General features: G+C 45.0%; 2 protein-coding genes across 4 annotated transcripts; both read right to left on the reverse strand.

Annotated features, from left to right (window-relative positions):
• Positions 1 to 720: 720 nt before the first annotated feature.
• Positions 721 to 13,652, reverse strand: LOC6584641 (E3 ubiquitin-protein ligase UBR1). Of its 3 annotated transcripts, XM_002010249.4 has the most exons (11): positions 13,445 to 13,652; positions 11,602 to 12,096; positions 7,430 to 7,447; positions 7,054 to 7,206; positions 6,532 to 6,866; positions 5,448 to 6,453; positions 4,139 to 5,297; positions 3,959 to 4,070; positions 3,764 to 3,892; positions 2,283 to 3,705; positions 721 to 2,180 (listed from the first exon to the last, which is right to left on the reverse strand). In XM_002010249.4, exons 2-11 carry the CDS (start codon positions 11,780 to 11,782, stop codon positions 1,009 to 1,011), a joined length of 5,688 nt encoding a protein of 1,895 aa, XP_002010285.1. In that variant the 5' UTR covers positions 11,783 to 12,096; positions 13,445 to 13,652; the 3' UTR covers positions 721 to 1,008. The 3 variants fall into 3 exon arrangements, with proteins under 3 accessions (XP_002010285.1, XP_015016748.1, XP_015016749.1); XM_015161262.3 differs by lacking the exon at positions 7,054 to 7,206; XM_015161263.3 differs by lacking the exons at positions 7,054 to 7,206; positions 7,430 to 7,447.
• Positions 13,653 to 14,083: 431 nt separating this feature from the next.
• Positions 14,084 to 18,094, reverse strand: LOC6584642 (integrator complex subunit 4). Its single transcript, XM_002010250.4, has 2 exons — positions 15,900 to 18,094; positions 14,084 to 15,252 (listed from the first exon to the last, which is right to left on the reverse strand). The coding sequence occupies exons 1-2, from the start codon at positions 17,940 to 17,942 to the stop codon at positions 14,281 to 14,283; spliced, it is 3,015 nt and encodes a 1,004-aa protein (XP_002010286.1). The 5' UTR covers positions 17,943 to 18,094; the 3' UTR covers positions 14,084 to 14,280.
• Between the last annotated feature and the right edge of the window lie 4,436 nt (positions 18,095 to 22,530).

Genomic DNA, 22,530 nt, shown 5'->3' on the forward strand with positions numbered 1-22,530 from the left:
TCGGAGTGACCTAAGCTGAGACTGACCGTAGATTATATAGATACAGTTTACACACGTTTTTCTTCGTTTTTAACTATAGATTACAGATGACAGGTTCTATGTACAAGAATCAAGAGGCCGTGTTGGCGTGGGAAGAACAGAAAGTGACCAACAAATGAACGCAATGAGCAACTAGCAAAATGAACGAGTACAATTCACGTCTTATTTTTTTTTCTTCCGTTTCGTTTAGAAGCAGGTTTTAGTAAATTAAATCATTCTTCATTATTTTTTTTTTTTTTTTTTTGGGGACGGTGGAGCTGCATTTTTTTTTTTAAATTTTTTTTTTAGATATAACTTCCGCCTTTTTTATATGTATGCTGGCAGATTTTATAACTATATAGTAATTAATATAATAATAATAACTAGGGGCAAAAGCTAGGCCTGCTAATCAAATTATCAACAAGTTTCTCTATTAAAAAAAAAAAAATTAATTCAAAATATAATATGTATATGCATATACATACATACATTTATATGAATATATATAAATATATATATATTACATATACACATATATATATATATATATATATATATATATATATATATACATATATATGTGGAGAGAAACAAACACAACAACCCAACTCACAACTTAATATTTGATTGATTTCTGAGCTGGACAGGATTCTCTAGCTATTTCGTCGAGTTGTGAGATGGGTTGGTGTAAGTGTATGTCTATGTGTATGTGTGTGTGTGTATGTTTGTGTTTGTGTTTGTGTTGTTTTGTTTTGGGTTATTGTGGACTGTGGGTGAGGTGCACACAGGATAATTAGTAGTAAAATGCTTAGACGTATAAATATGCTCTCCTAATTTTAGTATGTAATAATCACATTGACTGTCGCCGCCTTTGTCATCGTCATCGTCATCGATATTGTTATCGCTGTCGCCATTGTTTTACGGTAAAGCAACTGCTACCGATATTTCTATAGATGTTTGCATTGTATATCGAATTCGGGAGCATGCGGACTACATGTGATGCCACTGCGTTACGGCCACATTCGCATTCTCGTTGAGACGGGCGATCTCCTCGTGCAGATTGTGCCCCAGCCACTGTAGAAAGATGCGATCGTATGCCGCCTTGCATAGCCGTAGCGGATTGCCGCGTCTCAGGCCCTGATCCGTCTCGCCGTACTCGTCCAGATACGGCGGCTGCACAAAGCAGCCCTTGCCGCGCCCCAGATAGACCACCTGGCAGTCGCGTATGCGCAAGAAAATGCCCACCTCGGCGCCGCATTCGTGGGCATGGTGGGTGCAGGCGCCCACCTGCTTCTCGCCCAGCTCCGGCTGGCAGCAGAACGACTGGCCGCACAGTATGGCGCCGCATATTAAACACATGGTCGGCGTCTTCATCTCCTCACGCTCGTTGTTCGGACAGTAGATGTCCGAAACGCTGTTGATTAGATCGCTGTAATCGTCGAAGAGCTCCATCAGCTCCGGCAATGGCCGCAGGCATGGCATTATGTTTATCTCATCCGGATCTTCAGGCGGCAGCATATACGACACCGACGTGTCGGGCGGCGCACGCTTGGCGGCGAGACGTTTGCCGACTTCGCGCTTAATGTGCGGATGCGAGGCAAAGCTCTGCATTAGGGTGGCGTACACCGACTCCATGTCGAAGTAGACGCCCAGCTCGGCGTCCATGCCCAAGTACTGGCACATCAGGCCAAAGCGATCTGGCTGGCTAGTGGGGAAGCAGTCCGGATATTCGACATCGGTGATGTAACGGTAAAATAGGCAGGCGCTGCGCAGGAACGAGCCCATCTGGCGCTTAACATACGCCAAAAGCCGGGCCAAATGCTGAGCCGTGCAGTCCGGCGACTCAACACCCTCCTCCCCCAAGCCCACTTCCATTTCCTCGAACTCCTCGCTCAGCTGCTCGTTCCGCATCAGCTGGTTGACGCGATATGCCAAATTGTGCTTCATGTAGAAGCTGGCCATGTTGTGCCGGATCTTGCACGGCAGCTCCTCCACGTACTGCAGCATCGCCGCAATTTGCGCCTCATCGTCCCCTTGTGGAGGACGTTCCAGATCATTTTCGTAGTCAAAGCAAACGATCGCCTTTGTCACGTTGGCCAGGAAACACGCCTGCAGCAAGTAAAAGTCGATCATGCTGCCGCTTGGTAATATCTTCTTGTCGGCTGAGAGTTGAGAGTGAGAGAGAGAGAGAGATATAGATAGTGTAAGAGGGAATATTCCATATTAGGGCAAACCATGTATCCCATTACAATTGATTCACTTACCGTCTGTAGCAATCAATAGATTGGGCATGGCAAATGTGAGGTGCACCAGCTTGCGGAAGCAGTCCCACTCCAGGACACATGATTCCTTCTGGTCGAACACCTCCTCGTAGAGTTTGGCCGCATACTCGCTCTGCTCGCTGATTTGGTTCTCATTCAGTTTGGTCGAGTAGAGGGCGCAGGCGCGCACCAAATTGCTGACGCAGCTCTGGTGGCGCATGGGCAGCTCGGCGTTCAGCGGCTTCTGTGTGATGTAGAGGTAGACCTCGAGTGCCTGCAGTGTGTAGCAGCAGGCGTCCCAGAGCACGGTGACTTTCTCCAGCTGCAGCTCAGTTATAGTTATCATGTACTTGGGCAGACTGCCCTGCATTTGGCTGTGCTTGGCGTTGCGCAGCGCCGAATGGAAGGAGCTCATCACATCGATGTATTCCTTGTCCAACTTGGGCGTTTTTATGATCTGCGCACTGCGCTCGAATTGGGCCATGTTGCCGATGAGGCTCTCGTACTTCTGTACCACTCGCGGGCTGCCCTCCACCCTCAGGCTGCTCAGCGCGCGCATCAGCTCCACAAAGCTGTCCAACGGCATATAGCTGTCGACAGCGTCGCTCATGGCCTGGGACGTCGCCTGGGGCTGCGAGAACTTGGAGAGCGGCTCGCTAACTGGCAGCACCGCGTTGCTCAGCGTGCGGCAGTAGGGGCAATGGAACTCTACGTTCTGGTGCTGGTTCTGCGCCCGATTGCGTTGTGGCCGACGCTGCTCCTTGGACTCCTCGCTGCTGTAGTACTCCTTCCAGCAATTGTAGTGCATGACATGCCCGCAGCAGCTCACATGCAGGCCCGATCTCGTGTCTGTGGGCATGCGAGTCGTGTAGACGACGCGCGACGTCTGCACGAATGCAGAGCTGACCAGCGGCTGGTCGTTGCCGCTAGTGCTGCAGTTCTCGAAGCAAAGGATGCACTTGAAGCTGTTGTTGGCCGCCTCGGTGAAGCAGCGCCGTGCGCCCAGGCAGGACACAATCTTGCCCGGATCTGGCATCACAGCGGCAGCGCCTTCCTCATCTTTCGGCTCCGGTATATCCTCCCAGTCCATCATCGAGCCACCCTGCTTCGTAGCAGTACCTGCAGTGCCCTCTTCACCGGCATTGGCAAACAGTTCAGCATTTGATTTCATGAACGACTTTTGTGCGTTCTGCATTTGGGCCATGATCTTGGCACGGTGCTCAGCAGCCAAGCGCGAGCGAGCCTCCTTCTCGGGGCGAGCCTGCTGCTCGGAGGTGAGCTGCTGCTCCTCCCCCTGCTGCGGCGGCTGTGTGCTGCTGCCCGAGCCAGCGGCTGCTGCCGAGGAGTCCACACTTGGCGACTGCTTGGCCTGCAGATCCTTGTAGCGCTTAATGGTCCACAGCACAAAGTCACGATGTGCCTCCAGCTAAAAGTGATTAATATTAGGCGCTGTACAGTGAAACATGGCTATGTCCAACACTTACGCGTGGACAGCGTGCCAACTTCTCCAGTTTATCGAGCAGCTCGTGCTTCTGCGAGCGCTCATAGAAGCTGAGGAATGGGTAATATCCACTGAGCTCCTCCTGTATGGCAAATCCAATCAGATGCAGCACCTACGAAGACAGAAGGAAACGGCGTCAGCCAGTCCATCCATTATCAATTCCATTCACAGCTCTTACCTTTTGCAAATGGCTCTCGGTGAAGGAGCGACTGCGCGGGTCCAGCGCTCGATCTATGACTACTGTGATGATGGCAAAGAACACATTGCACTGCAGGATGTTGGCCATGGAGCTGTGGGAAGTGAAACCGATTAGCAATCAAATAGCATTAACGCATTCGTTCAGCTGGTCTCCACTTACATGAAGGCCATCGTCAGCTGTGGCAACATTGGTGGCGGGCAGCAGACGAGCTGCTTCTTGAGCTTGCGGCGCTCGCGCTGCAGTTCCTCGGCCTTGGACTTGTCCTCCTTGGTGTAGTGGTAGAAGTACACGTTGAACTCCTCGTAGAAGGGCTCCTTCAGCTCATAGACGCCCTTGCCGTCGGCGCCGACGGGCTTCTTGAAGGAGGCCACCGTATTGATGACATCCTCAATGATGCTGTCGTTGCTGCCGCCGTTGCCGTCGGGCAGAGCGCGCGAGAGCTCCGAGTGCGAGTAGGATTTGATGCAGAGCAGCTGTATGATCTCCTTGCGCAGGCGATCCTCCTCGGAGACGAGCGAGACGCCCGGCATCCAGCGCTCGCCAATGATAACAATCAACAGCTCGAGGAACTCATCGGTCATGGACAGCTGGCGCATAAACTCATCGTCCATCGGCGCCTGCTGCAGGCTAGCCTCATAGTTGCTTTGAGCCCAGGCGATCATGTTGAATTTGTTCAGCAAGTGGATCAGGAACTCGTTGCTCTCCATTAGCGAGGCGCCAATCTGCAGGCAGACGATGTCTCTGTCCAACATCTCGACGCGGCAACGCACGTTCCTATAGAAGTACAGCTGATGGAGCAACGAATAGCCATTGCGTCGCCACATGCCGGCGGCCACCTGGGCAATCATCGCCTGTGTGCAGAGCACCGGCTCGATAATCTCGCGGGGCGTCAGCTTAATGTTGAGCGCCTCCGCCTCGGCCAGCAGGATGTCATAGGTCAGGTCGTGCGCTCCCAGGTGCAGGTAGATGCCAGCATAGAAGCGCGACAGCGGCAAGTGTATGGAAACAGGGCGCGAGGAGACGTCATATATCAGGCAGTTGGCCACATGATCGGCGACGGTCTTCGGCTCCACCTTCTCGTTGCCCACAATGAAGCTGTTGTTCACCAGGGCACGCACCGTCATCTTGTAGAGTTTGCGCAGCAGCTTCACATCGCTGGCCGCCCACTCAATCACCTGGGATATGGTCGAGGCCAGCTTAATGTGCAAGTTGAAAGCGCACTCCCACTCCGGCTCGTAGTCCATGTGCTGGCCCATTTGCCGGGTTATCGATTCCATGCCCTGCATCACATTTAGGACGCGCATCAATGCCTTGCAACCTGAACAATTAAAGAGCAGCAATTAATAAACTTGCCAAATAACTGTTTGGGATTGGGCAACAATCCGGCTGAATCGCATAGATTAGAGCGAGACAGAGTGCGTGTGTGAGCGAGAGGGGGAGCGGACTCGCAGTGAAAAGGAATACTAACCGTCAAGGAAGCCATTGCGCAGCTCATTGCTAAGCACTTCTGGCTTCAGGCTGAGCAGATAGCGCAAGTCGTACAATATGTAGTTGGCACGCTTGAAGAAGGTCATGCTCGCGATGTTCTTGCTGAAGTGGAGCGTGCGATTGTGAATGAAGTTCTCGATGGCGACGTGATAGAACGTGTGCAGCAGCTTGTCGAAGATGCCCTCGTGGGCGATCAGATGGTGGGCAATGCTGGGCACGGTGAACAGCTGGACGCTGAGCGACACAATCGAAAAGGAGTGATCGTGATCGTCGCTAATGAAGTCCTCCACAATGGTCGCATAGCGGCGCGAGAACTCCTGGGCCAGCACCATCTTGTTCTCGTACTCCATCAGCATGCCGGAGATGAGCAGACGATGCCAGCAGGTGCGCGCGGTCTTCCACAGCTTCACATCGTACTCGAGTATGTGGCGAATGCAGAACGGTTCGTTCTTCTGCTGCACCAGCGTGGCGAACGTCTTCCGGAATAGATAGTGACGCACCAGAAACTCCTGGAACCAGCTGAGCAGCTGCAGCGCGAATTGCTGGCACGCCACCGAGCTTATATTCAGCACGGACGTGCGCAGCGATTGGCTGTGCCGGGCATTGGTCAGCAGGCCGCTGGGCGGTATATTTTGGGTCTCAATGGCCGTCTTCAGGTCGTTGCATTTCTTGAACGTGTCGCACTTGACAACGGCGCGGCCCTCCCGGTCGATGGCCGCAACGATCTCCATGGCATCCTTCTGACGGCACTTGGCTATCTTTGTCAGCGTGTTTATGACCTGGTCGAAGGTGTGCGACTCGTCGTTGTACAGAACCGTGCAGAAGTTGTTGCCGTCCAGCTCGCCGTCCAGGCACTGCAGACTGGCATTCGGCTCGATCTCCAGGTAGTTGACACAGAAGGCCAAAATGGCGCTGAAGCAGATTTCGACTCGCTCCAGCACGGCACTGGTTATGATTTTGCTCTCGAGCGGATTCTTGCGATTCGCCTGCGAAGCAAAGCGAAGCGAGTAGAGAGCGTTAGAGAAAAATGCACAAAGGGTATAAATTGGTATGAATGCACTCACCAGATGCAGCTCACAGTATTGATCACGCTTCCAGGCCTCGTCGTCGCCGCAATCGCAGCAGCCGCCTCCGCCGGAACTGGACATTTTGTACCTGTGAAAGCGATGCGCCGATCGCTTAAAGCAATTCACGCACAGCACACAGGTCGGATCGACGCCGCACTCGCGGCAGCTATAGGTGGGCTCGCCATTCTTGAACACCTTGCCGCACACGGTGGCCGTGTTGCCCTCCAGGCGGAGCTTCTCGAGCGCCGTCTTCGGATTGTCGCCCAGCATGAACTCGACCAGCTTGTTGATGATCTCCTCGTTGGCCAGCTCCTCCTTGAACATGCATTTCACTGTAATGGAGGCGGGTCCAGAGACCGTAGACAGTTAATTTCAAATCGATCAGGCGCTCCTTGGAGCGAGATACGAAACAAAGAGAAAAGCAACTACAACTACAACTACAGCAATCTCGGTTCATCTTTAAACTTGCGAGTGATAGCGGATGAAGTGGACCCCGTCTCAAGGGCGCTGTCAACTTACAGGACCCGCAAGTCACGGCATGCTTGCACTCCTGCAAGCGCTTGATCTCTTGCAGGAGCTTCGAGGTCTTGGCGCTCAATTGAACTTGCTCTTCGAGGGGCATATAATCTGAGTACATGGCGCTATCTTCATCTGACTCATACATTGCTTCGTCTGTGCTTGGCCGGAAAGTAAGTACGAGTCCGTGGATTGGGGGAGAGGATATGTTAATGTAAGGAGACTGAATTTCAAGCAAGTGATTGTTCGACTCGTGTGGGGCTAAACGGTTTGGTCAGTGGGTCCGTCTAATGATAGCTTTACATGTTGCTCAATGATTGGTTAGTGTAATCCTTTTTTTTTTTTGTGTCAGGATAAAGTTTAAAGAACAAATACTCACAAGTTGCTGCATTTGTATCTAAAAAAAAGTAAAGAGAAGAGAAGAAGAGAGAGAAAACATACAAAAATAATAGATACGGAAATAAAACAAAATCAAATTCAAATACATATATAAATATATAGTGAGAGAGGCTAATAAGTTGTTGTAAACAGTCTATTTATAGGCACACTCGAACCCTCCCACTGGAGAATCGTCACATCACACGCCATAGCCACCACAAGCATGCCACACATACAACACAGCAGGATCATCCATTCCGCACAATCGACAATCGACAATCGACAATCGACACTCGCGTAAATGCCCCGTATGTCTGACTCATATGCAAATAGTCGTTGATATTGTGTTATGAAAAGCCAAATGATATTCCATGAACACATATGTTATACCATGCATTCTTGAGCGCAGACCCCACCATTGTTTATAATAAGCAAACCACCTTTGTTATCGATTCTTGCGAGAAATTGAAACCGAGACGTGGATTGAAATCGCTTTGACTTATGCTCAAATGCATAATAATTACATGGAAACAGTGTATTATAATTAATTAAAAAACACATCAGCAACAAATAGAAACAGAAACAGAAATAGAAAACAGAAGCGGACGCTGGCGCTGACGCTGAAACATCAACATCTGCAGCGTATGTGGCGTATGAGTAATGTGCTTGGTCACTGATTTTGGCTCAAAGTTGATTCGAGTGCATGCAAACAAATAAATGAGTAAACGAAGTGCAAAGAGCAACAACAACAAGAACAACAACAAAAACTGGTTAGTCAATGTGGCTAAGGCAATAAACAATTAGTTGACATTTGCACAAGAGCCAAACCCACACACAAAGGCAATGAAAATCAGAAGCCAAATTAATAAATGATTCGACTGCAAAGATCTGCGAGACCGAGATCGGCAGAGAGAGAGAGAGAGAGAGAGAGAGAGAGAGCGGGCACAGATGGTCTCTCCCTGCCTCTCTCTCTCTCTTTCCGCACACCTGCAAGCGTATTTTCTATGAATCCGCAACCGCAGCCAGAGTAATCCAAAACTTCGGCTCAAAGCCAACCTGGCCAAACAGCGGGCTATTATTGACATCATTCAAACAAACAAGACGGGAAAGCAACAACAAATCATTTATGAGAGACACGAAAATGAACCAAAAAAAAACCAACAAAAACAAAAAACAGTACACTAACAATGAGTAAACCTTCGGCAAACGGGTTTTGAGGTAATCAAAAATGAAATCGAATCGCATTGAATTGAATCATATCGCATCGCATCGAAGCGTATGTTGCATTCACGTTGATATCGAATGCAAATGCAGTTCAAGGTCGTCTCATTACGAAAAAAGTGCGAAAGAAAGTCGACAACAAAAGAAAGAGCCAAAAACTGAAGAGGGCTGCCACAGACATTACCGCACAGCGATTAGTTTCATTCGTCTAGGGCTTGATAAGGGAGCAACAGCCAGGCTGAGCTGGGCTGAGCGCAAGCGAGAGCGAGAGCGAGAGGGGGCTAAGGCAGCGTGCTTTCTCTCACACATGTATGGGCCCACAATCGCATCTGATGTTGCCAGAGGCTATCAGCAGCTGTGCTTTCGCAGCTACAACAATGTCTGCATTACGTTCTCCGTTCTCATATATTGTCAACAGTTACACAGAAATACGTATGTATATATATATATAGCTGCATATACATATATTCCCATGTATATATCTATTGCGCTACTGCCGCAAACAAATCCTAATGCTCGTTGGCCCACATATTTTGGCCGTGACTATAAGTGCGTATACTCAAATTTGTTGCTTTTGTTGCCATCGTTGTTGTTGTTGTTGTTGTTGATTCTTATGGCGTTGCAGCCTTGGCAATTGGAATACACGGAATACACCGAAACAAAAGCGTATTCCAGACGTTCCTTTGTTCCAGTTGCGCCTCAGCTGTTTGCGCATGACACGGCCACGGTCTGCATGTAGTATATTGCTTCCTTTATTCCAGTTTCCAGTTGCACACACACACACCCCTACACACGTACACAGCAATGGCAATGGCAATGGGCTACAGTTATCTGCGACTTCTCTTCTTGCTCTTGTTCAACTTTTGCAACGATAATACAATTGCTATGGCCAAATTCTATTATTCACTATCTGCAATTATCGCCGACCCATTTGTGCTGGCCACCACTGTATCGTAGTGTAAGCAAATAAAAAAAAACAGCGAGTGTGTGGCGCGTCTTCGATTATTCATGGCATTGCTCGAGCCCGCCCGCCCAGCAAGAGGAAATCGTTGGAAATTATCAGGGCGCTCCCAAAACAGAAAGAAAGAAATATCCATCCGCCTGATTTATGCATGCTCCGAGCGTGATCACCTACGGCGCGGAATAAAGAGGTTCCGGCCACGTCACCACGCCTCACCTCACCACAACACGGCGGACAAGACGATGACGACGATGAATAAAATGATTGAGATTTAAATATATACAAATATATATCAGTATATATCTTTATATATATCAACATATAGTGATTCATACAAGACAGAAAATTGATCTTCTAGGCTCATCTAGACTCTAGACTTCATTCCAAAGTTTCTATAAACGATAATCGCAGTCAATGCAAGATAACATACAGCTCATATCATCAACAAGTATTTATTATCTTCCTGCGAAACCCTACTATCACAACTGCCGCGTATTTGTATGCTGATAATGCCGTTAATTTCGCAGGTCAAAAACCCGCTGAGCTCTATACTAAATACAAAACATGTTTAAGCAATTTGCAAATATCCTTATATTTTTAATACGTATAGTATATAATAAGGGGTTAAGTTGTGCTAAGCTTATAAATAAATATAAATGCATCTGAATTTGTTGGGCGAGTTATTTAAAGAGTTTGCTAAGCCTTTTCGATGTTTGTTAATTATAATGTTAGCTTGATTCATTATATCGACGATGAGAATATGTGGGAGACAAAATTAATGGAAATTTCTGTTTCTGTTCAAGGAGGTGCTCATTTCAAATGGAACAACGCCAGGAGGGGGCTAATGAGAGACAGTTATGGATGCTATAAGAGCCCATAATGCAGCTTAAACTGTCTCAAATTTTATCCGTAACTCATAGAACACAAGATATAGCTGGGAGATTAAATGGGCAGCTTCAACGTTTGTAATGCCCTAAAATGATGTATGGCATCATTCACAGAGATCGAGTGCAATAGGAATTAGACATTTGCTAGACTCCAATAGGAGAACTCGAATGAGATAAATTAATTCCTAATTAGAAAACTTCCGCTTTATTATATTTAATGTAGGTATTTAAATAATACACGCAAAACTATGACTCAGTGCAGTGGATCAATTTTACTAGACGATGAATAATATATATGTATGATTATTTCTCTATATACAAGCAGTATACAGAGAGATTCTACCAAAATTGGGAATAACTAAGGTGTATAACAGTTATAGACCGGAATAGTCTAATTGCCTAATTAATGATGCACTTCTAGAGCACTGAGACAACAGCTAAGCAGTTGCATAAAAGTCGAGGTATTAGATATATATATATGCATAATATGGGAATATATAACTATATAAATACGCTTCTAATGCGGAATGTGGCACAAAACTAGTTTTGTTATTGTTGCTCGGCTAGACTCGGCTGGGCTGAGCTGATCGGAGCTGGTGAATTTCGTAATAAATAAATATTGGTGGCCGTTGCAGGCTATGCATAGAAAAGGTGAGACAGGTGAGCCGTTAGACGGCCACTAACAATTCGTGCAATCAACTCGAATGAAAGGAAAAGCGGCTAAGCGCTAATTCGCGGAAATCCAAAAGAGAGCATAAACAGTATAATGCGAAAGAAAAAACAGAAACAGACAAAAATAATAATAATAAAATAGCAAGAGCGAAAACAAAATACGAGAGAGCGTACAATACAACGTGACATAGTCAATGACGATAACAATGAAATCGAATTCAAGAGCACGGCTCCAATACAAGTACTATATAAAGACCCACACACACACACACACACACACACACACACACACACACACACACACACACCTATAGATAGACTGATAAATAGACAAGCACTCACACACACACATACACGCTGACAAACATCAACACATATACTCATACACACTCTCCCTCTCTCTCACGCTATGTAGGTTAGAGCGGCACTCACCTGTTTCCATTTCATTATGAACTTCGAAAAATTTGGGCGCTAGCTTTTTAAAATAGTCGATGAAATCGTTGCGTGTCAATGTTCCGGCCTGCAGCGCGAGGCGCCACTCTTTGATTGGAGAACTGTGGTCATGTTCGGCCGGTGGCACAACAACAACATCTTCCATATCGTAAGGATCCATATTTGGTTTCTGTTGCTACTCGATTGTGTTGCTCCTCACTCTCACTCGTTCTCTGTATTTATATATATATATATATGTATATATATAATATATATAACATATATATATATATATATAACTCTCTCTTTCCCTCCTTTGAACGCTCTCGTTCTAATCTGTTGTTATATATGTGTGTATAACTCTAGTCTTTATGTATTTTCTTGGCTTGTCCTTGGTTCGATATAACAGTTATTTTGTTGCTGTTGGTGTTACTGTTACTGTTGTTGTTGCTGCTGTTAGTGATGCTTGTTTTCGGGTTGACTTCAATTTACCTACTAAACGAAAATATTGAACGCAATTGAAGTGTTTAGTTTTGGTTGAACATTGATTGTTTTGTCGTTTGATTTATATATGTACATCCAAAATAACGAGTGCGCGCACTGACTTATTAACATACATACAACAGATTTGAGATGACCTTTTGTATGTATTTGTTGTCTATGTAAAGCAATAACTATGTTTTGTTTGCTCTCTTGCGGATTTACTTCTATACTAATGTTCATTTGACAATTTATACAAATGCTGCTGCTGCTGCTGCTGCGGCTGTTGCTGTTGCTTTCCTTTTCTTGTCAATTACATGCATATTCTACATAAAATTATGTTTTTGCAACTGTTGCTCGGCCATTTTGTCAAATCGAATTATAGCTCTTATTGTTTTTGTTATAATTCAAATATCGCCGCTGTTGAGGCAGCCGCTGCTGCTGCTGCTGCTGTCGGTGAATAGTTTTGGCAGGAAAACGAAAACAAAACGCGCGACGCATTCGCGATGACAGCGGAATGGCAATAACGCACGCGTAAGTGGGAGCGAGAGCGCGCATGCCAACAACAGTAGCGCAGCCCACAGAAACGGCAATCAAATTTTCGATTAACAGAACAGAACCGAAACAAAAATTACAAAAATCAACAAATTTAACTTTTAAGTATTCAATTTGAAACGCAATTTATGTATATACATATCAGAATAAATTCACATAGACCTATACAGATATATGTAAATGCAAATTACGATGTATGCATGTATATATTTATATATGTATGCATATATATGCATGTACTTGGCAGGCAACAACTGCAGCCAGCCTGATTCTGCATGCTTAAACACACACACATGCACACATGTGCAGATATATGTATATGTATTCATATATATTTATATACTCATACATATGCACATACTGGCTCACTTGGACATAGTAACACCCATTTACACTCACACACGCACACATACATTTCTGCAGGCTGCTAACCAACTATTTTCCGTTCAGTTTTGTAGGTATAAATATGAACACTATTCCCAGCTATACATTGTTTTTGTTCGTTTTGTTCCGTTATTCGTGCATATTTCGTTTCCTTTCCTTTTTGCTTTTCACATGCGCATGCATACATTTGTATATATATATATATAATATACATATACGCAAGTATGATATGTATGCGTTTTTATATTTTCAACAAATGCTCTTTTTTATAATTTTTGTTTGTGCACTTCCTACGCGAAATAGACAATTGTCGTCGCTGGAGGAACGCGGCAGGCAGCTGATGAATTATACAAGCAAGAAAGAAATAAAAACACTCAGCTGCACACTCGCTCACTCATACACTAGCACCAATACACATACATACACTATTTCTATATATGTACATATGTGTACATATAGTCTTTTGCTTTGATTTAAACTTTTTTTTTATATTTAACGCAGGCAGACTGTTCAACTGGCTGCTGCAATTTCGTAATATGCAATGCACGTTTCAGCTTAGCTTTGCTTCGCTTATCCGCTTTCAATTATTCGCGTTAGCTTTTGCTCGCGAACTACGCACTACGATTACAAGACACATTGACCATTCTTATATCGATAGCCGCGAAGTAGTATCGATATGCGTACCGCAGCATTAAATAATTCTTGTTTACCGTTTAATTTAATTAATACATTAATTATATGCATATAAATTGTCGATTTTAGCCAAACGTATCTACATATGTATGTCAAGAAAAATATTCAGATATTTGAAGTTACCGACAGCACTCTATAACTAGACTATCGGTAGTCGTGCAGCATATATGTATGCGCCGCAGTCGCGATGAATTTGCGGTAATTGGCCACGTCTTCGAGATGGCAAAATTAAAGAGTTGTCCACAATCGAAGACATCTTTGTTTTTTCTTCATAAATATCGATTTGGCGCAAATGATTTGGTATTTGATATTTTTTTTTTTGTTATTCGTACATATTTATGTTGTTTTTACAAAATAAATAGACTAGGCATTTGACATTTGTAAGGCGACTTTTTATTCTAATTAAACATAACGCATTTGTTACGATTATTTGTAAAACATATGTAATTAGTGCTTGCTTGCATGTATATGTATGTATAAATCTACAATTTGTCAACTGGCGCCTGCAGCGCCGTCACGACGATTCACTCCGTTTTTTCTCGGCCGTTTGCTGACTTCATCGGTTGGCTAAATGCCTCGTCGCACCGGCTTGGGTGCAAATAAGACCTTGGCGGGTTTGCAGAGCTCCAGCTCGCTGCCAGGCCGCACAGCGAGGCACAGCTGTATCTCCACCAGCGACGCCTCCGTCCAGACACTGTGCGAGAGTAGGATCGTTGTGCGCAACCTAACGTTCGTCTCGTGCTCGCCCTGCTCCGTCATGATGGGCTTGAAGTCCGTCATCTTGGGCACCACGGTGTGCATGTGCTGGTCTGGATACTTGATCTTGATGCGCATGTCCGCCTTCTGGGACTCCAGCAGATTGTCAATCTCGGCCACGAACGGCACGGCAGCAATCAGACCGGCCGTCACCTTGATCACGTTGTCCTGCGACTGCACCGGGCATGGCTCCAATATGTTGGCCATGCAACGCCGAATCTTCTCGTTGGCCGGCGGCAGAGCCAATGGCGGCGCATGCTGGACAAGTGGTAAGATTTCTCGAAACACACGTCCCGGCTTTGGATCGGTAATCGCGTCCAGCTTGGACAACAGCGACCGAGTGAAACTGTCCGGCTCCGCTTGGCCCATCTGAGGCTTCAGCTTCAGTTTTGAGTCCAACTCCACGTCTGTCTGCTCTCCGAAGGAGGTGCTCTTTGTGCGGGTCCGCATGAAGGCGCTGATATCCCCAGCCGTCTGCAACAGCATCTGGCAGGGTCCGAGCGCGCTCTGCGATCTATCCCGCACCACCAGCACCAGATGCAGCGCACTGGCCCGCAGTCTGAGCTGCTTCACCTGCAGAATGTCGCCGTAGTTGAGCCCGGAGAACGTGTGCTGCAGCTTCAGGCAGTTGCGTATCAGCTCCGCCAGCGACTCCTTGAGCGGCACGCGGCTGCGTTGGGTGCTAGTGCATCGTTGCATCTGCTCGATCTGTATTTGTGCCGAGAGAAAGGTCTCCAGGAAATTGGATGTTCCATACATATCCGAGTCGATGGCGCCCAAGCGCTGAAAGCAAAATCGAATCGAATCAGAGGTTAGTGATAAGTCGGCTATACCCAACAGGCGCTACTTGGGTTACAATATAATAAGACAGGAATGGTTCAAATTCTAGATCTATTTCACTCTCTCAGCCCTCTCTCTCTCTCTATCTCTTTCTATTTAGCTTTGTTAAAAATATATTGGGAAATATCTTTGTCTCCTTTCTATCTCTATCTCTCACTAATCAGTTTCGTAAAAGTGAAAGTTGCTAGCTAATTAAGTATTACCAGTAGGTAGATATATATATTTGTATTCCTCTCTAAATCTGGATCTATCTATCTTTCTCTTAAGTTCTTAAATTAACGAATCTTAAATTAATAGAGCTAGGTAATGCATTGCAGATAAACCTCCATCTCTTGTTCGTCTTTTCTCACTTTCTCTCTCTCTTTGTCTATTTAATTTTGTTTAACTTCAAGTTTTTAACTAAATGGATCTTACCTGTAGTGAGTGTATTAAGCAAATATCTCCCACTCTCCTCTTCTTTAGGTTTTTAAGCTCTTAGAAAGTGTATTAGGCATATCTTTTTCTCTCTATCTCAATCTATTTCTCGCTCTCTCTTTCTATATTGCTTGCTCTCTTTCGCTCTATTCAAAGCTTATATAATCCGATCTCACCTGCAGATTCGACTGCGCCGTCTTCAGCAATTCGATGCGGTCGTCGGTCATCGTGAATACCTCGCCAATGTGGTTGAGAATCATCTGCAGATATTCCGCGGAGCTGCCGACGGCTTGAAGGGCGTCGTCTACTCGCTTCGTTGTGGACGCTGAGGAGGCGCCCTCAATTGGCAGCTGAGGCACCAGCTTGGGCATGGAGTCGCGTAGGTAGGCATAGTGCCGATGCGTGGCCGTGGGCAGGAGGCTGATGATGGGCACCAGGTGCTCGGCGGCGTTGAAGACCAGAATGAGAACGCAAAGGTAGGCGGGATCCTCGACATCGCGCTCGGGGGTCTCGAAGAACGGATGCACGTAGAGCAGGTGGCCAGTGACGGCCATCACGAGATGCGGATGCTTCTGGCCAATTTTCCGCATGCAGGCGTACGTCGAGTGGCGATCCTGCGGATATTTGGCTAGGACATCGAGCAGCTTCTGTACGACCATCAACAGGCAGGTCTGCGTGGAAACGCGACAAGCGCCGAGCATCAGGTGCAGGCCCTCGCGCACGTCCACAGAGTAGTCCTCCAGAGAGCTGAGCATGATCTCCAGCTGATCCTCGCGCAGCACAATGTGCCGTGAAATGGCCGTCAGGCTGTAGATGGCCTTCAGGCGTACATCTTCGATCTCATCGTTGAACATGTCGACGAGGAAGTCCAAGCTGGTCACCGCGAAGTCTGGACGCGACATGGCCAGCTGGCACATGGAGCCCACGGCAGCGGTGCGCACCTCCAGGAATTCATCCTCCAGGCCGTGCACAAGCGCGCCGCACGCACCGCTGGCTATAAGGGAAATGTTGCGCGCATCGAGATGCTCTTGCGGGGCATCGTCTGCCCAGCGCTTGCCCGATGACCATTCACCACTGGTGACCAAATGCGCGCCGCGCTCGTGGGCATTGCGCTTGCGGCGCAGATTACTCATCAGCTTTTTGTCCAGGGTCTGATGCAGGTACTCGCTGCTGACGTGCGTCATGCTGCCGAGCAGTTCGGCGGCCAGAACGCGGATCTGCAGCGAGAGATCGCAGAGCGCTTCGCAAACCTTGCTGAAGGCGGCGTCAATCATGCGTATATCGTCGTGATGGCGCTCCAAATTGAGGATGTAGTCCGGATGCCGATTGCCGAGCATGTGGACCAGGCGCAGCGCCTCCTTGCGCACGCATTCATAGTCATCCTTCATGGCCTCCACGGCACGCTTGTACAATACTGGCGGCAAGTGGGAGCCACGCTCGCCCAGGGTCAGCAGGGCATGCAGCGCCTGGGCACGCACGCCCGAATCCTGTGAATCAATGTAGAAGGCCAACTTCCACACATACTGGCGCTCGCTCTCATGGCAGGTGGCAAAGCGTCCAATTACCAACATCGCATTCTTCTGAGTATGGGTAGATCCGCTGCGGAGCAGCTCCTTGGCCAGATGGGCCACCTGGGTGTTGTATGCCAGCGGCACCATTTGGCGGCGCTGCTGTCCAATGCGGAATAGGCACATCATGCCCTGAGCGAGCACCTTCTGTGAGGTCTCCTTGCGCAGCAGGTAAATGAAATAGTCGATGATTAGAGTGATGCCCTCTTCAGTTCCAGACTCGCAGCCCAGGCCAGACAGCAGCTCCAGCAGTTTCACACGGACTGAGGTGTCGTTGTCGCGCTCCTGCGCCTGATACAGCTGGAATATTTTGGTGGCAGCCTCTTTCAGCTCTGCTATCTGCACATTATCATAGACAATCTCATCCGTTATCTTGACTAGCACTTCCAGCAGCTCCTTTGTCTGGTTGGCATTGGCTGGCCCTATGCTCGCAACAGGCATAGAGCCTATGCCGGGCACTATGATGCTGCTGCCACTATTACCAGCTGGTAGATACGGTTCGAGCAGTGCTAATACATGAAGTTTCCTTTCGGGTTTTGGTTTCGGTTTGTTGGCTGACGGAGCCGATGCCTGTAGACGCAGCTTCTTTAGCGGCGGAATACCAACTATCGTTTCAATGAACGACTGAGGTTTATTAATGGCTAGTGCCATGCTGGTAGTTATTCGCACGTTTTGTCAAGGTTCTATAATTATTGTTTATTTCGTTATTTCTTCAGCACAAATGTATTTCATCAAATTTATGAGCAAACACGGATGAGGTTTGTATCGATAAATCAATCATCGTCAATCTGTTTACATGTTATATCGATACTTCAGATTAGACTTCCGATTCTTGGTGGACAAAAAAGCGCTAAATATGGTAACTGCATTTTGAAAACACTAAACGATACATATTGCTCTAAAGTTAATCGAAACTCCTATTTAAGTCGGTGCGCGCGCCTTGACACTCGTATGAAGTGAAGACTTCAATAGTTATTTATATTTATAAAACGTTTTTGATTTTAAAATTAATACACTCATTTAATTTCATTCCATTGAAATTTTCTGACTTGGTAACAGGTTACTGTTATTTTTAACACATATTGTATTCAAATGTTGATATAGATTGCTTACGGCGAAAACTTTGTCAACTCTATTGCTATTGTTATTGCTATTGCCGAAGTCGTTACAGCTCATTCCATTATTGACTGCGTTATTATATTATTATACCAAATTGATCATTTCGGTGGTGCCTACTATTACAATTCTGAACATTTTTTGATGCTTTGGATCACTTTCCGCATCTTTTGTTAATTACGCGCTAAATTTCAAAGCTAAGCTGATAACAGAACCCAAGCCGAAAATGTTGCTTAACATGAATAGTAACGGAGCTGCTCTTCGCGTACTGGGTCTTCTAACACTGGTAAGTGCTACAGCGCTTACGTTGTTCATGTTTGCATTACGTGATTCGTAAAGAGGCGCCTAATTCGAAACGCTGGAATAAATTTCGATTTGGCTTATGTACTATCACTAACCAGTGGTTAGTGGTACTATGTATGTACATACATATGTATGTAAGTAGGTTGAGCTTCGTGTCTGTTCAATGAGAAAGAAAATAAAACATCAAATTGACAATTTTCATTAGTTTACATGTATTTCTATGCAGTTATACGGCTTATAGATCTAAAAATATTACATCTGTAAATGGGGGCATAGGTTTTAATTTTTTTTAAGAAATACGGAGTACAAAACTGCGGGTTAACTACATATGTACATATGTATGTATGTATGTATGTACATATATGCAAGAGCTTAGCCTTTCAATCACAATTACAAAACGCGGCATTGGAACGAACTGTTACCGGGTGGTTTGTTGTTTTCTGAGGACCACATCTTTATCTGGCGAATGAATGAATTCGATCGAAGACAACTGTGTGGCAACGAGACAACTGAATATAAGCATGAAATACGTACTGAGTAATTAGAGGTGAGAAGCAATGCCCAAAAGAAGCAATAATGTCCGTGTCCGAGAGGGAATTGTCCGAAATGAGGGAGTCTCTAGGTAGATTCGAGGCAACTTTATCGTTGCTCACGAATCAGAACGCCGCGCAGAGGGAGGAATTGAAAGAAGCTTTAGCTAAAATCAACTCCTTGGAGGGTGACCTTGCCAGGGAACGCGAATCCCGCAACCTCACGGTTGAGGAGGCGCGACCCTTAGTTCGTCCTCGCAATGTCTTTGACCTAGCGGAGTGTAATAAGATTCCGGAATGCGTGAAGGATTTAAAAACCTTCGAAGGAGGTATGTCAGAATTCGAGTCTTGGGCCAACAGGATCGATAGTATCCTCACGGATTATGAGTTGATTAGGGACAAACCTCAGTATAGGGCCATAATAACCTATATTAGGCAGAAGGTGAGAGGTCCTGCGGATAAGGCTCTTACCTCTTACGGGGTACAAGATGACGACTGGCCAGAGATGAAGCGCGTACTAGCACTGCATTATGCAGATAAACGGGATCTTCTCTCAATAGGCCCAGGGGTAAAGATTCCGTTGTTTGCCAAGAAATCGCGATCCGTAAATATCCTACTAGATGACATACACTCAGATGAAATACGAAAGGCACTTGACCTTCTACTAGAAGAATTTGCGGACGTATTTCAGCCTCTCACTCCAGGCCACACGGTCAAGACAACAGTGAGAGCGGAAATACGTACCACGACTCAGGAGCCTATTTACTCCAAGATTTACCCATACCCATATGAGGGAAGAAGTAGAGAGACAGATTAAAGAGTTAGAGAAAGAAGGCATAATTCTCCAATTAGGGTGGTTCCCAAGAAACATTGTAACTAAAAATTGTACTACTGAGCGACGATTGCGTTGCTCGGTATAGCGCATGGCCCGTAAAGCCATGCAAATTTTAGACAGGAAGACCACTGCGTTAGTCGAGTAGGAACAAGGCAATAAGGAAAAATAATAATAAAAAAAAAAAAAAAAATAAGAAAAATAATACATGATACAAATTTGGAATAGAAATTAAAAAATTAAAAAAAAAAAAAAAAACAAATATACACTTCTATATAGTATATACATATATATGAGAATGAATTATATTCTTAAATTAAAGATATGAAAAATGAAAAGAAAAACTAGGCGCAGTGGAGTCTTACATAGGATAAAAAAACGTAAGGCCGAACTGCATAGACTACTGTATGGATCCCAACAGCTAAGTTGGGATACGTCAGTAAAATTACAGGCGGAGATCGAATTTCTCGACTCCGAAGAGAAAAAAATAAAACAAAACAAATCTGCCAGTGTAGATAAGATTAACGTTAGCAAAAATATTGAAAAACTGGCAGATAGAGTAGAGGTTGTCGAGCCACAACCCAAGAAACAATTGCCCGTACTAAAAAAGAGCTGTCCGGCAGACTGCGAGGGCCCTCTTTTTAGTCCTTATTGCGTCTATACATGCACAGAGGTGCGTAAATGACCAAAAAAAAATTGTTTTGACTTAAGATAAATTCGAAAATAAATTTATTTTATAGTATAATTATAAGATTAAATGATTAGAATATATAAAAAACCTTTTTTTTTTTATTAAAAAAAAAACATAATAATAAACAAAATAAGAAAATTTACGTTGAAGCATAAAAATGGGAGGCAAAACCTCAAAGGCTGCTGATAATACAGCAAATGTGGTCAATGTCGTAGAAGTCATGGATACCACACCACATCTAGAAACGCATACACTGCTACTAGCTCTGTTGGTGGCCTTAACGGCCTTAAATCTATTAATGAAAGCGTATCTATTGTACAAGCGTACACTAAAGAAACGGTATCTGAGTCGTGCAAACGATTTAGATAAAGTTTAAACATACGAATATTATCTGACATATTGTAGAATTCGCCAAATAAAATAGTTCGTAATTCGAAATTCTCTAAAATGATCGGAAAAATATATGAAATTTATAACAAAGACCCGAATTTTAGAATAAACTCGTTGACAATATTACAACGGCATTTCGAATTCCTTACAGTATCTAATTTCGAAAATGAATATATAGATACATTTGGAAGTATCGCAAGCCCGCTATTTGGCCTAACTCAAATAGAAAAAGGCAAAGCACTTAGCACATTACCTTATGTAATGGTTAAAACCATAGTTGAGGAACATCCAATACTTGGTTCGGCTACGATACTACTTGTACGATTGCATCGATAAGATGCAGTCATAAAAAAAAAAAAAAAAAAAAAACGAACTATAATTGATGGAATGGTCAGAAATTGTGACTAACATCAAACAACAGCGTGTAGAGTTTGACAAATCGTTTAAGTGCCTCAATCAGAGCGCCTCGATAACAATTCAAACAAAAATAAAACATGTGCAAAATTTGGTTGAAATCTACAACAACATTCGTCAGATAGTTTGTGTTAACATACCAAGACTTACGCAACTGCACCACACTCAAGTAAATGATGTAATTAAAAGGCTACGGGAAAACCTTCTATACATCCCGGAAAGGCACAAAATAGATATATTCGTACCGAATATTCTTAATACGCCCGCTACGTCTGAAATTGATATAAAAATATCACAAGACACAATGGCCCAAACTGTCGTAGATTTCTTAAAGTTAGCTTCATCGCTCATGCCAGAGTTCGATGGAAAAGCTGAAAATCTACGTAGTTTCGTGGATGCTTTGGAACTTATAGATTCCCTAAAGGGCAGCCACGAGGCAGTTGCCATAAACCTAATAAAGACAAAACTGTCGTAATATGATCGGTCACTTATGTATAGACCGGCCTGCAGCGTGGGATCTGCAACGTAAGCATTGTTACGTTCTCTTCCACGCCGCAGCTTAAACGCTAAAATGTATATGCCTTCTGCATATGCATACAAACAAATATATACACACACATACAGCAGGCTATATACTCCCATTCTGCCGCTGCTTTTAGCGACAGAATTCTTTATGTAAACTCTATGTATTTTAGGCTAAGATTTAATTTGAATAAAATACGGAGGGCATTCGCTGCTCAACGACCAAACCAAACGGTCAATGTTTTTATTTGATTACAGTACTCTCTAAAGTGACTAAAGTGACCAGATGGTATAGACCATCGTTAGAGTTCATCCACGATGTAACCATGGGGAACCTACAAAAACTATCTTCAATATCAAGCAAATTTAAAAATAATAATTAAATAATTCTTGAAAAAATTAAAAATAAAATGAAAAATAAGAAAATATAATAATAAAAAA

This window comes from Drosophila mojavensis, unplaced genomic scaffold (genome assembly GCF_018153725.1).
Source record: "Drosophila mojavensis isolate 15081-1352.22 unplaced genomic scaffold, ASM1815372v1 contig_136, whole genome shotgun sequence".
Classification (NCBI taxonomy): Eukaryota; Metazoa; Arthropoda; class Insecta; order Diptera; family Drosophilidae; genus Drosophila; species Drosophila mojavensis.

Bases quoted from the DNA above. Each gene is read 5' to 3' on its own strand.
- LOC6584641 (XM_002010249.4), bottom strand. From the start codon at position 11,782: ATGGATCCTTACGATATGGAAGATGTTGTTGTTGTGCCACCGGCCGAA. The intron at 6,867-7,053 runs GTAAGTTGACAG...CCTCCATTACAG, and splicing joins TGCCGTGACTTGCGGGTCCT to TGAAATGCATGTTCAAGGAG. The intron at 2,181-2,282 runs GTAAGTGAATCA...CTCAACTCTCAG, and splicing joins TCTATTGATTGCTACAGACG to CCGACAAGAAGATATTACCA.
- LOC6584642 (XM_002010250.4), bottom strand. From the start codon at position 17,942: ATGGCACTAGCCATTAATAAACCTCAGTCGTTCATTGAAACGATAGTT. The intron at 15,253-15,899 runs GTGAGATCGGAT...TTTTGCTTTCAG, and splicing joins CGGCGCAGTCGAATCTGCAG to CGCTTGGGCGCCATCGACTC.